This window comes from Falco cherrug, chromosome 8, assembly GCF_023634085.1.
Source record: "Falco cherrug isolate bFalChe1 chromosome 8, bFalChe1.pri, whole genome shotgun sequence".
In the NCBI taxonomy this organism is placed as follows: domain Eukaryota; kingdom Metazoa; phylum Chordata; class Aves; order Falconiformes; family Falconidae; genus Falco; species Falco cherrug.
In genome coordinates, this window is record NC_073704.1 from 46514266 (window position 1) to 46527668 (window position 13403).

General features: G+C 38.9%; 1 protein-coding gene across 4 annotated transcripts in view; it reads left to right on the top strand.

The window, feature by feature from the left end:
* FBXW11 (F-box and WD repeat domain containing 11) overlaps positions 1-13403 on the top strand; it is a 74680-nt gene that overhangs the window by 36761 nt on the left and 24516 nt on the right. For all 4 annotated transcript variants that reach the window (XM_055718022.1, XM_055718024.1, XM_055718023.1 and 1 more), the window contains 4 exons: positions 2002-2064; positions 3132-3357; positions 11692-11878; positions 12712-12802. In XM_055718022.1, the coding sequence (XP_055573997.1) occupies positions 2002-2064; positions 3132-3357; positions 11692-11878; positions 12712-12802 (567 nt within the window). The remainder of the gene's footprint in view (positions 1-2001; positions 2065-3131; positions 3358-11691; positions 11879-12711; positions 12803-13403) is intronic.

Sequence of the window (13403 nt, forward strand, 5' to 3'; positions counted from 1 at the left end):
GTGAATATGCTGACCCAAGCCATCAACGTTTGATATTCTCAATGAGAGGTCCTGTTCCTTGCTCTTAGCTCACAGGATCGATGCATATATTTAGCCTTCAGCTGCAAAAGGGATGACATGCTCTTACTCATTTAAGGACATACTAATTGAAAACAGTTAACAACATATAATCACTGTAGTGAGTATTTCTACACATTCAAATTTAAAATAAAATGAAGAAAAGCCCTGCATAATTCTCTGGAGTCATGTTTGCTTTCCAGAATAATGTAACTGGTGTGGGCCAGTTGGGTACCAGTGAGTCTGTGGCTGATGTGTGCTCCTTCTTGTGGCACCGTGTGGCAGGAGAGCATCGTTCGCCCACCATGTGCACATAAGTGGTAGCGCTGGTTGTGAACAGTCTGTAGTTATGAATAACTAGAATGGCAATTGAGGAAGTATGATTTTGAAAATGTGGAATGTGGCGTTTACTTTTCCAGTGTTACTGTTCTGTGTATGTCCAGAAACACTAAAATACATGTATCTGTGGAGTAACACAAAACCTTTGCTGCCTCTGGCCATCTCCTGGGCTTGTGTTTTGTCATTGTCATGTGTGTTGTAACTAGATATACTTAAGTTCTTCCATCACCCAGTGGACATAGTTTTTATAATGTAATCTTTTGTCCACGTGATACGTGGTTTTTCATACCTTACTGCAAGGCAGAAAAGGTTTCAAGGTAAACTTCAGACAAAGCAGTGTAGTCAAGTGGTGGAGGAAGGCTTGCCTGAAGGGGTAATACTGGTAATCTTGGGGGTTTTCTGGGTTTGGTGTGGTACATCCCTTACACGAGGAGGAGAGGAAGCAGTGAATGCTTTTGAGTGGAATTGTGTTTTTTGAATGGGGATGGATGTAGTTGTTAAGGAGTTAATCCATAATCTGTGACGGCAAGAGTAAAGGAATTGTGTGACTTATTCCATCATGTGTTTCACTTGAGTGCGTTGTTCCTCTTTCTACTGAGACAGCTGGTAAGAGGGGAGAAGGCTGAAATAAATGCAATGTTTTAAGACATTTAAGGGCTTTTCACAATAGCCCTCTGCCAGTTTGTTGGTGTCTCCTGGGGGCGAATGATAGGGAGGACAGGGTTGGTGGGAAGCTAAATGAGCGGTAATTGCCTAGGTGTGGGGTACCAATGAGTAGGTGGAAATAGATGGTAATTGTGTTATGGACAGCAAAAGGGAGCAGAGAGTTAAGAAAAGGAAAAGGGAAGAATTAAGTTAAGAGTTTGAAAAACTGAGGTAAGCTGTAAAAGAAACATTTGCAGCTGAATGTTTGTAGAAATTCTTACATCTCTTGTTCTCGAACAAAAGGGAAGAAAACAGTAGGGAGGAGCAGTTATAATGTGGGGAGAACACTGTAATTAAGTCAGGGTAAAGAAAGATGGTGACTGCCAAGGAAAGAGATGGTGACTGCCAAGGGTTATAGGACACAGACTGTGGCAGGGTATTACAAAGACGTTCTGCAAGAACCGTCCCTCCTCCTTGTGGTAAGCTAGAGCTAGGAAACAAAACCAACATATTCTGTTGCATGAAGTAGTGTATAGTGATTTTTTTTCTTTTTCTTTTTCTTTTTTTTTTTTTTTTAACTAGATGTATGCAATTTAACTTTGGCAGAAAGTGCTGGTTGATTACTTTGACAGGTTTAATTACTTTGGCTTGAGTAGGATGAAAGTGAATTTATTTCCCAGTGAGAAAAGCGTTGAAAGGCTGCATGAAAACCTGTCAAGGGAAACTGAAGAGGGGTTGGGGAGTTATCTTTACAGTAAATGGAATTGATAAACATGTCAGTTAAAAGGGGAATTTATTCAAAATACCCAGGTTTTTTTGGCCAGAAATCTTTGATAATTCTATTCACTGGGAAAGTGAATTTTATCTGTTAAGTTGATTTGCTTTTTCATAATGCTTGTAGAGCAAGGAATTACCATAGAATAAAGAAATTGAAGTTCGTTTGGTTTTTTTTTCCCCTAGAACACGTCAGTAATGGAGGATCAGAATGAAGATGAGTCTCCAAAGAAAAATACCCTATGGCAGGTAGGGCTAACAGTTGCGTGGAAAGAGAGTTGGCATGATTTTGTACATTCCTGCTTTTGAGAAACTTCCAAATCTTGCATCTGCATAATCGTCCTTGTATGTAGTTGATTGTATCATCCTAAAATTATCTCAGCCTTCAAGTGAAGGATAATGCCAATGAATAATACTTGAGAAATTACTAGATCTTCTCAGATTTTGTAGTTTGTGCTGACCTTGGAAGGCCAATTCTGCATCAAAGGATACTTGAGATACAGTTCAACCTTTCTGAGCATGTGACTGTCCTTTAAAAGGGAAATTTCAGCACCTTCACATGGCAAGCACTTGCAACCCATTTGCTTTGAAGAAGTTTGGGAATATTTCAGAGCTGACAGTTGTTCCCCAACAGCTCTCTTGGTCTCCTGAAGGGCTCAGAAGAGCCTGGCATAAATCGTTGGTTCTATTTACTAATTAGTAATGAGTCCTGGAGTGGTGTTCTTGTAGCATCCTTATCTGTAGGTAAAGCTCCCAGGATTTTAATGGTGTTTTTATGTGTGTGTCCCAAACATTGACATGAGCTGTGTTTCCAAAACAAAGCAAGCCCTTGATATTGTGTAATTGTCCGTTTTCATTTATGGCCAGGCAGTTTGACACTGACATAAAGGTCTTGAATTTTTGTGTTAATTAGAATATTAATATCCAATGTCAGCATGTCTGTAAATGTGCATTAATTTAACTGCTGGAACCCGAGTAAATAATTTGAAGAGGGAGACTGCAATATGCAGCAGAAATCACTGGTTTAATCTGGAAAAGTTTCTTCTGAAAAGAGTTAAGTTCCTTGCTGTTTAAATGGTAAGAGGTGTAAGAGAATTCAAGTCTTTCAGTGTAAGAAGTGAGTTACAATTACCAGCAAAGTCCTTTCATTGATCTTTTATCTATGGAAGATGAAGTTTATATGGTGTAACTTGTAGCTTTGAGAATGTTTTGATTATTTGCTTGCATCTTCTCACATACTCTTCCTTGAGAGAGTTCTTTATAAAGCTGTTTCTGTTTTTTATGTTTAAATACTAATACTCCTTTTCTAAACACAGATAAGTAATGGAACTTCATCTGTGATTGTCTCAAGAAAAAGACCATCGGAAGGAAACTACGAAAAGGAAAAAGACTTGTGTATTAAATATTTTGACCAGTGGTCTGAATCAGATCAAGTTGAATTTGTGGAACATCTTATTTCACGAATGTGTCACTATCAGCATGGACATATTAACTCTTACTTGAAGCCCATGTTACAACGGGACTTCATCACTGCGTTACCAGGTAAACTAATCCTTATTTTACAAGAGGTGCTTTTATAAATATTTTTTTTTAATTCTTTGGGTGTATGCAGCTTTTCAGAATGTCCTTCAGATTGAGATTGTCTTGTATAAATAAAGTGAAGCTTCCTAATTAAAAGAAGGGCAGGAGGGTAGCTGAAATCATTCCCTTCTGTGATTAATTGAATTGGCCACTGGATGCCAGTGTTGTTCCATGTAAAAGTAGTTTGAGTAGCATATCCGGAAGACTAGTTTGTGTGTAATTTGAAACTTGAGTTGTTGCTAAAGTTGTATCTCTGCAAGCTCTGGTCTAAATTCCATTTTCATATGGACACCATAGGTGTAGAAAAATACTATAAAGGTGTTTTCATTCATTCATTACATTTTAGTTTTGTTCTGAGTTTCCTAAATCTTAAATAAAAAGCTGCCTGCTTAGATGAGTGAATCTGGTTTGTCTGGTCTTGTTACTGACTCGAGAGCGAAAGCACTTGTGGATTTTTATTCTGTAGTCCAGCCATGATTCCTTCTTTCAGTTGCTCGGAACAACTTTTGTTGTTTTTTACAATGTAAATACTGGGAACTGTTCCCATGCCCAGCCCTTTTTGAAGGTGATGTGGTGTGTGAGGAATATCTGTATAAATTGACCCAGGAACTTAATCTGAGCTGATTGAAATCAATCTCCTCTTGAACTAATGTCACATTAAAAGATAACAGTGCAGTACTACCTTTTAAAAAGATAGTCTCACTTCTTTTAAGCAAAATTCTTTTGTTGTACATGGAAATAGTCTTTGCTTGCTACTATCCTTACTGATTTTACACCTGTGAGGATGCAGGAAAAATGGAAAATGTTTGTGGTATCTGGCTTCTTTTCGCTTCAGTGGAAAAAAGTGATAATTCTGCTGTGCTGTTCCATAAGTGGGTGGCAAAACGTTTAGTTTGCAGGATCTGTCCTTACAAGTTGGGCAGTGGTTGGGCTTTTTACTGCACATCACAGTTGTGGAGTATGGCTAATACTGTATCAGCTGTTGCAAGTCCTGTTGATGAGAGTGACTCAGAAGCCTCATCGATGAGCCTATGCTCATTGTTTTTCCACATCTGTCAACAGTGTTTCCTCTAGCATGTGAAAAACAACTGTCAAAAGACAGTGGTACGTGGTGGACAGCGTAATTGCGAGAGTGACTTAAGTCACTACTGTGCTTTTGATTCTCTTAATTATCTTTAAGATGTTGATCTTAACACTCCTTGCATGGTCTCATGCAACTTCTGCTTCTTCCTTAATCAAATTGCAACTCTGACCCTTGAGCACTACCTCATCACCTTTTATTAGGAAAGAAAGTCCCTTCCATATCTGTTTTGTGTGTTAGAACTATAGGAGCGCTATACACTGTGTCAGGCAAGTAAAACCCTGCCAGGCTTCTTCTGAAATGTGTTTCTAAAATAATGAAAGCCTGTGCAGTTGGATGATCTAAGTGACTGTTTCGTATCTGATGTTAGTCAGTTTTATAGAGTTGACATCCCACATTTGGGTTTCATTTTCATACAAAGTGATATTTACACATTGAGCTTTGAAATCCCTGTGGATTTTAATTGTTTTAATTTCTTATTGAAATTCAACCAAACCTTCATCTGGTACCTATAATCAATAACAGATGTAACTTTTCAGCATTTTCTATAAAACTGCAAAAGCTCTTGTAGAGGCATAAGAATTGAGCATATTTTTCTTTGGAAAATGAACCAATAAATGCTAGATGCATTTTACTGTAGAAAATTGATAGGTTTTAGTACCTGTTGGAGAAACTGTTTATGAAACTGAATGCTTATATCTTTTAATGTAAAATAGGTATGTGCAGCTATTTCAGATCTTAATGCGTCTTAAACTTAGTCCTGTATGTTGTCTGAAATGCTTAGATAGGCCCACTGTAATTACCTGTGCTTTGGACCTGTTTCTGCTGTGTTAAGTAGGATAAATATTTTACTTGATGTTTTTTTTTTTTCTAATGCAAACAATTTAAATCTGTGCACTTTTGCAAGCAGTAAAAATCTTAAAATAGACTTGGTGGCAAAGCATTTGTGTATTTGTGCTCAGTATGCAACTTTCAAGGCTCCGTGTGGTCACAGAAGAGATTGCCGTATTTTAACATCAGGAAACACTTGAGTTTCTGACTTTGTAAAAATCTGGTTTTAACTGTGGCCAGTGTAATACAGAACTGTGAAAATTATGCATCTTAATAAAGGGCTTCTGCCTGGTAATTTGCAGTTGATCCTTAAAACTCAATGGTTTCATAATGAACAAGCTGTGTGTGTAAAGTGTACAGTCCCAGACCGATGCGCATACATGTATATGCTCTGGCTGTTGTGGAGATGTGGTAGCTCATTGCAGTTAACTTTTATGGAAAACCTGGATTTAGTTCAGGTAAAGGTTAATGAGCATTTGGTACTAGGATTACACCACAGGCAGGAGCCTGAAAAAGCCTTGGGTTAGTGAAGTGAATAAAAACAAGCGGAGCACTTGTCACTTGGATTTTGTCTCTCCAGACACTGAGTCTGATAGTTCTGTAGATAGGCAGTCAAGTCTAGATCTTCTCAGGAACATTCCTGACCTGTAGAAAACAAAACTGACCTTAGGAAGGAAGATTTTCCTGGTACTTTATTTGGAGAGTTACTGTCCTTGGGAACATGTTCTAGCCCTGTCTCTAAATGTTTGGTCTGATGTTACAGTGAAATGATTTTTTTTAAAACTGGATTTTGAGAGGGACCTGGGTGTTAGCCTGGTACTTCTGAATTCTGCACATGCCACAGAAAGGCACCAAACACATTGCAATACCCTGTCCTGTTTGCACTCTGGAGCAGTCTCCGTCACACCGTTCCCCCAGGCGGAGCAGAGGCTTTGCTGCGGGGGGTGACTTTTGTACCTCCTCTGTCTGAGGAAATGGCATTAATGCCCCGGTGCCTCTGCCAGCTCTTCACCTCTGCTTCACATCAGCTTGTTGACAGCCAGAAATGGCAACAGTGATCTCTCCAAGAAAGGCTTAGCTTTTGGATGAATTGGTGGTGGCACCTTGGTCATTCAGGTTGCATTTCTAGACTTGAAGCTTGAGAGGAGGCTTTGGAGCCAGGTTTTCACAACTGTTTGTCAGAGGGTTGTTACTGCTTTTTCAAAGGCAGTTTTGTGAAAGATTGAACAATTGCAAAATGTTCCTGCTTTGTTGTGTCTCATTTTTCTTAATATGGAGTACTATCTTTTTGAAAAATAATTCATAAGGAAAAGAAAACAAAGCAGTTGAATGCAAGTTGCTGAGTACACACATTGTATTACATGGACGCATTCATTTCTGTATAGGAAATCATTAAAACCATGGACTTCAACAATCCTGTGTTTGCCTTGTGCTAAAAGGTCTTAAGATGGGGAAAGCAAGCCCTGGTGTATGTTGTCTTGTGATCCAAATACCTTTTTATGGTTTCAAAATTGTAATACAAATCAAATTCTTCAATGCTACTTAAATGACATGTACATTCTTACTCGCACAAAGGATTTAAAATACGATGTGGATTTCTAGTAATGGAATATGCTGTATATTAAACTCCTAAAGTGTTTGTGCTTGATTCAAAAACTATCGAAAAACAAGTGATACAGTAGTCCTAACTCTGAAAAGCATTGCAAGTTCCGCTCTCAAGCTGACCCGTTCAGTGTCTTCTGAAAGATACTAGAGGTACGGTGGAATAGGTGGGAAAACCTCAAACCCACCAAGAGCCAACCACAGAACCATGCACTGGCTGCCTTCAAAGGATGCCTTGCAATGTAGCCTTTTTATTAGGTTGGTTATTGGTAACTTTACAGCTCCTGGGAGCTCTCATCCCTCTTTCGGGAGAGGCTGATTTAGTTTGCTGCCAGGAGATGGCAGTAACAGATAAACTTTTAAAATATTATTTTGTGCGTGAATATAGTTTGAAGATCTTCTGTTTGTCAGTTTCTCCCTTGGGAATTGTTCATAATTTTTACATTTCAGAAACTGCTCAGAACTATAAGTGAGGTGTTTTGCAAGCCAGCATGGCTACTTTGTCCCATAACCTTTCTTTAAATACATGGTTGAAGTAAGTCCAGGGTTATGGTTTGCTTAGTGCTTTATGGCTAAAAGCACTTAAGCATTCCTTGTCTAAGAAGGTTTGTATACATGTGATGATTATTTTACTTATGCCAGTTGGGCAAAATTATGCCTCCCATCTTTGGAATGAGAAAAGTATCCAGCAGGTGGGTACCTGTTCAGCATGGATCCTGTTGTCCCATCTTTACTGGAGAGCAGTAGCAGTTTTGACCAAAAATGTGCTTAAGGGCAGCTGTTCTGTGACTGTACAGGCAGTTTATTGGATGAACTATGCATCATTCATTTGCTCATTCACCTACAACCTTTCAGATGCATGAGTAAAGAATTCTACACCTTAAAAGTGCAGACACTGAAAGATTTGCCTGTCATCAGTGTATCTTGTACTACCGGCTTGTTTGGAGCCCAGGCTGGAATGTGTTTTTTCTTCTAACAAAGGGGAACTAAGGTCAGCTGAAAAGTTTAGTTTGATGTGTGCCCCAGCTCTTCTGCCATGCCACTGCCCATTAAAAACTCCTTTCACATCATCTTTGTATCTCTGGGAGAGCTGGAAGCTGGTGCACTTGTCATTCAGCCACATTTTGCAGAAATACTGTTGGCATCAGGGTGTTTTCCTCTCTTTTTAATAATTTCTGGGTCTGCTGGTTTAACTGTAACCTACTTTGGTTTTTATTCCCAGTTTCTTCTAACGTCTTCCAAACTTTGCAGTCATTCATTTTTGTATTTAATTAGTAACTTTGAAACATAGTAGCCAGATGCTGGTTGACCTGAATTATCAATTTTGTCATTTCCTAGCAGTATTGTTGCTTTTGTTAGCCAGTGATTTGACTAAATATCCCTGTGTGGGGTAAACATTAATACACCTTTAGCCCTGACCTATGGTGCACATGCTGGGAGGATAGTGCAGGCGCTGCTCTGGAGAGGGAGCGGAGCGCAATCTAACCTCAGGTGTTGTATGACGGCTGTTGAAAGAAAAATGACACAGTGAAGCGGGAGCCTTAAACACCTTTTATACAGGAACCTCAGCGTGCTGCTCTACTAATACAGAGTTTGTAATTACGATGGTTAATTGCCATATCATCTGTGCTGTTTGCTTTGGGAACTGCAATGATTTATGTAGAAAGTTCTTCCTCTTCAAAACGTAATGTGCTCTGTGCTGGCAAAATACGAGGAGGACTATTGTGTAATTACAGCATTGTAGATGTACTAGACAGTCACTTGCTCTGTATAGACTGATCTTACATTGTTGAATGTGACTATTTTGTACTGAACTGTAAAATAACTGTTAGATCTGTTCCTGTTTAAAACATGGCATGTGCCTTGTTCACACCTGTAACCTTCAAAATCCAAGAAGTGCTTACTGACCAGACTCATTTATTTTCTTTATTTTTATCTGGCTGTCCTCCGTTTTGCACAATGAATTAGTTTGTCTCCATGATACCCAAGGATTCATGATTTTAAACAAACTCTTGAAAATGACCTTGCAATGATTGGATTTTCTGGAAAAACCTTGAGAACTGTTTCGAATCACATCGCAGTAAGATAAATATATCCTAAGTAAACAGTATTTAGAATCTGAGAGTTATTTACTGGAAAGGTTGGGATGGGGCAGACTGGAAGACCTCTTAACAATGTATTTAAATGCCCTGGTGCTTTCTTCAAAGCAGTGATGTAGGAGATGGTGCAGTTCAAAGCTGCTCTGAGACATGGTGTAGCTGGGAGAGAATGTGCTGGTTTGGAAGTGGCTGGATTTGAGACCCACCAGTTATTTGGACCTTCATTTCAGTTATTTGAATCTGTTATTATGACTGGTATTGAAAAATTTGCGTTAACCCAATTTACATTGTAGGAGCTTTCACCATTTTTTAAAGCCTTTTTATAGTTCTCTAGATTATGTAGAAGAAATGAACAAATGCTCTTCAACTACATGTATTGGTTTCTCCTTTCTACTGCTGTTCATTTTTAGGAAGGCCATGCCAAATTTAGCTTGCAGTAGGGGTCTATATGAGCACACTTTCTTAATTCTTAAAAAAATTAACAGTAGTTTCTTTGATTTTTGAGGACTATTTCAAGCCTAAAGTAGGCTGTTATGAGATAAAGTGGAAAATTAAAAAGGTCATAGTCTCCTAGATTGAAAGAGTATCTCTTTTTTTCATGCTTGGCCAACTGGCATACATTATTCACAAAAATAAAGTTATTCTAGATCTCTGGTTTAGTGGAGCTTTTGGGAAAGCAAAATTGCAGGTCCTTTGAGATAAGTTAACAGATTACCAGTGATTTTTTTGTGGGACCGATGACACTGTAGTCGGAACATAAACAAGAAAAGTGTAGTTGCTATTTTAAATTTAGTGCAAGTATGTTATCTGAGTGGTTTCTGTGTAGGTATCTTTAATCAACTACAATCACATTTTTAAATCTAACACCCTCAGTGGGAGACAAGATCTAGGCAAAGACCTTAAGGGAACACATGCAGCATTCCACCTGTTCTATGTCTTGATAGATCTGTGGTGGCAGCTTACTGTATTCATCATCTTTATTGATGTACTTATGCTTTCTACCAGCTTCGGCTTCAGTACCTGGTGCTTTTGGATAAGTATTACGTGACATTTATGAAATGATACATTGCAGCACATGGCCTTACGTAGACCTGGATCAATGGGCAGGACCCCAATTCTGCTGTATTTGAACTTCTGCTGGCATGTTGAATGCGTTTAATATGCAAAACTAACCTTGCCATGATATCAAAGGATCACAGGGGTTAATAAGCTGCTTCTGGTAGCTAGGTTCTTCACGATGAAAGTCAGCGTTACCCCAGTCCACTCGTAACTATTGCTTGGTGACCAGCACACCTTGTCCTGCAGGTGAAGTTAAAGAGTATGGCAGTCACCATGGTGATGCTGTTTCTGCAATGTCTGAGTACTGCCAAAGGGCTTTCATTTGCAGTAATGTTGTTTTCCTTGGGAGTTCTCTTGTAGTACATTGTAGAGCTCATTCTTTGGCCTGGTAAAGCTGGCATTGTCACATTAGCAGGACATGGACACACATCACTCCCTTGCTGTAAAAGGTAGTGCGCCCTGAGTGTAGGAGAGCAGCAGACACAGGAAAGATGCTAAGATAATATCTGTTCATATGCCTGTTGTAAATACATTGGGAAATCTTTTGTGAAGCTGAACTAAATTTACTTTGCACTGGAATTTACAGTGCAGAAGCTGAGCTGTCACCACCTCTCATTATTTGAAGGTTACTTGACTCCTGCTGATCCTGGGCTTTTCTTAGCTGATTCTCATACTAGAAGCAATTGCAGCCATCGGTCCCAAAACAAATGCTGTATTGAATGTTATAGTCTGATTTACTCAACTTGAAGATGTTTCAAGAAATTTGTCCCTCTTGAAGTTTTCTCTAGCTGAAGGGAAGCCTCAAACCCACCAGCTTCTGGTAGGTTTGTCCTGCTGTCTCCCAAGTGCGGCAAACCATGAGTGAGGCTAACTGCCTTAAATGTTAAAGCAGCATTTGTGATTGACAAATTACTGTCAAACTCATTGATTTCTCCTTCCTACACTGGGCTGCAGGGCATGGTGTCTCTGGCGTATGCTCTACCACCAGTCCTGAACAAAATTCAGGAGTGGACTTGGCATCTGCAGATTATAGGCAGGGCTTAAATAGAAAATATGTCCTTGCATTTGATGCAAGAAAGTTTTTGCAGAATCCTTGCTTATGCTTCTGCTGGATATGTCTGTATTTGTTCCTGTGGAGTCTCCTCTTCTGCTGAGTTGAACTACCTATTGTTATATGTAGGGGTACAGTAAAATAATCTATATTTTAATTTTTTATTACTGCTGCTTAATAAAATATCTGCTTGAAGATGATCATCTTTTTTGGATCATGTAGCGCAGTACATTATGTGCTCAAAAAGTCCAGGTTCTGTGTGCCCAGAAAAAGCAAAATGCTTTCTGCTACTTGCATACTGTGGTGAATTTTGGCTTGTGCTTGTTCTGACTCAATGGAAGATGGGACAGTCCATTAGGCAGACTGCTGGGAAAGGAGTAAAGCATTAGAGATATTTCGGTGTATCTGTTTGGATTCATTTGTAACTGGTGCTTTTATGTATGGTGACTTAATCATCGTGTTGCTCTAGTGCCTTAAAGCTGTGTTGGCTTTCTCTGAATGTATATTGCAAAGCTTGTTTTGTAGTTTACTCTGAAGTGATTGATGTTTTGATTGCCTTTATTTCTTTGTAGAGCAAGGCTTAGATCACATAGCAGAAAACATCCTTTCCTATCTTGATGCCAGATCACTCTGTGCAGCAGAGCTGGTATGTAAGGAATGGCAGAGAGTCATCTCTGAGGGAATGCTATGGAAAAAATTGATTGAAAGAATGGTACGCACAGACCCGCTATGGAAGGGACTGTCAGAAAGAAGGGGTTGGTAAGTACCTTGACAATAATTAAATTCACCTTGTACAGTGTTCTCCTTTACAAATTTCCCTAATGGTGAGCTCTGCCAAAAGTAAGTTTATAGTAAATTCTTATCGCAGAGATGCTTATCTCTTCTGTGGACTGGTTGGGGTAGCTACAGGAGAGCTGTCAGCTCCTGCTTGCACTTCGGCTTTGTCCCGTCCTTGTGTGCCCTGATGTCTTTTAACACTTGCTTTCTTACGGTAAGTCTGTCTGCAAATTTTTAATTTCCGTTTTGCAGGGAGAACAAACAATTAGAGTCAGCTTACAGAAACTAGCAACAATGTTTTGCAGGGCTTTTTCTGAAGTAAAGTATTTCCAATTAAACTTTTTTTTTTTTTTAAAGTTTAAAATAGCTGATAGGGCTGCAGAAGCCTCTCTCGAAGAGAAACCATTTAAGTTTGTGGCAACAGAGTTTTTCTGTCCTTTGGGAATACCTGAAGAGATGAGGTGGTGTTCTGCTTTAGAAACCTGTTTTTCTGTGCTCTCTGGTGGTGTGCCTACGAAAACGCAAGGCATATTGTAAGGAGCAGGAGAACGCCACCCTGCTGGCTAAAGCCTTATGAAGCAGTGAACCCTGATTTGGAAAACTATAAGGAAAACACTCATTTTCTTTTTAAGTCTTTGATATTTTCAATACAGCTGTCAAATTGTAAGAATTCTGAGTATTGCCATTACAACTCTTGTGACTTTACAAGTACTTTATAAGAATGTCATAAGGCTTTGTTCTGTGCAGATTTTTAATTCCTTCAAGGTTTGAATTCTTTGTGGTACATTGAAAAATATGTTTCTGGTTCTTTCTAGGGATCAGTACCTGTTTAAAAACAGACCAACAGATGGCCCCCCAAATTCATTTTACAGGTCCTTATACCCAAAGATAATACAGGATATAGAGGTATGTTTTCTGATACATAATACCCGCGGGAGAAATAATGTTGAATATTGATAGTGTTTCAAAGGTGCTGCATGTTGGGGCAATGAAGTGTATCATATGTATCTGTATCACTACATATGTATCACTACTACTTTTTGAGCTCTGGCTCTTCAGACAATGTCAAAAGCACTCTCAGCCACTTACAGCCACAGTATGTGCATCAAGTGTTAACTTTTTGCATTTGAAGATTTTTGGAACTCTTCTGGGACTATGGATTTTGATCAAATAGCTATTTTAGGACACATTACTCCAAGACAGTTCCACCTATTGCTGAATGTTCTGATACATTGGTTACACTCGCTTAGAAGGTGATCTGAAGGTTAATGCCTTAAACATTTAAAATCATTAATTAATTTAAATTTAATTTATTTGTTTGATTAATTTATTTAAATAATTTAAAACACTGCTTATCTAGTAACAGTATATCTAAAGGGGTGACTGTTGCAAATACAGCTTTCTTCACTGCATGGGGTTTTCTTTTCCCCATCCTGTGCTTTGATGAGAACATTAATTAGTCCTACAGTGATAGACTGTGCAGGAGTATCAGTAGTAAAGAAACTGC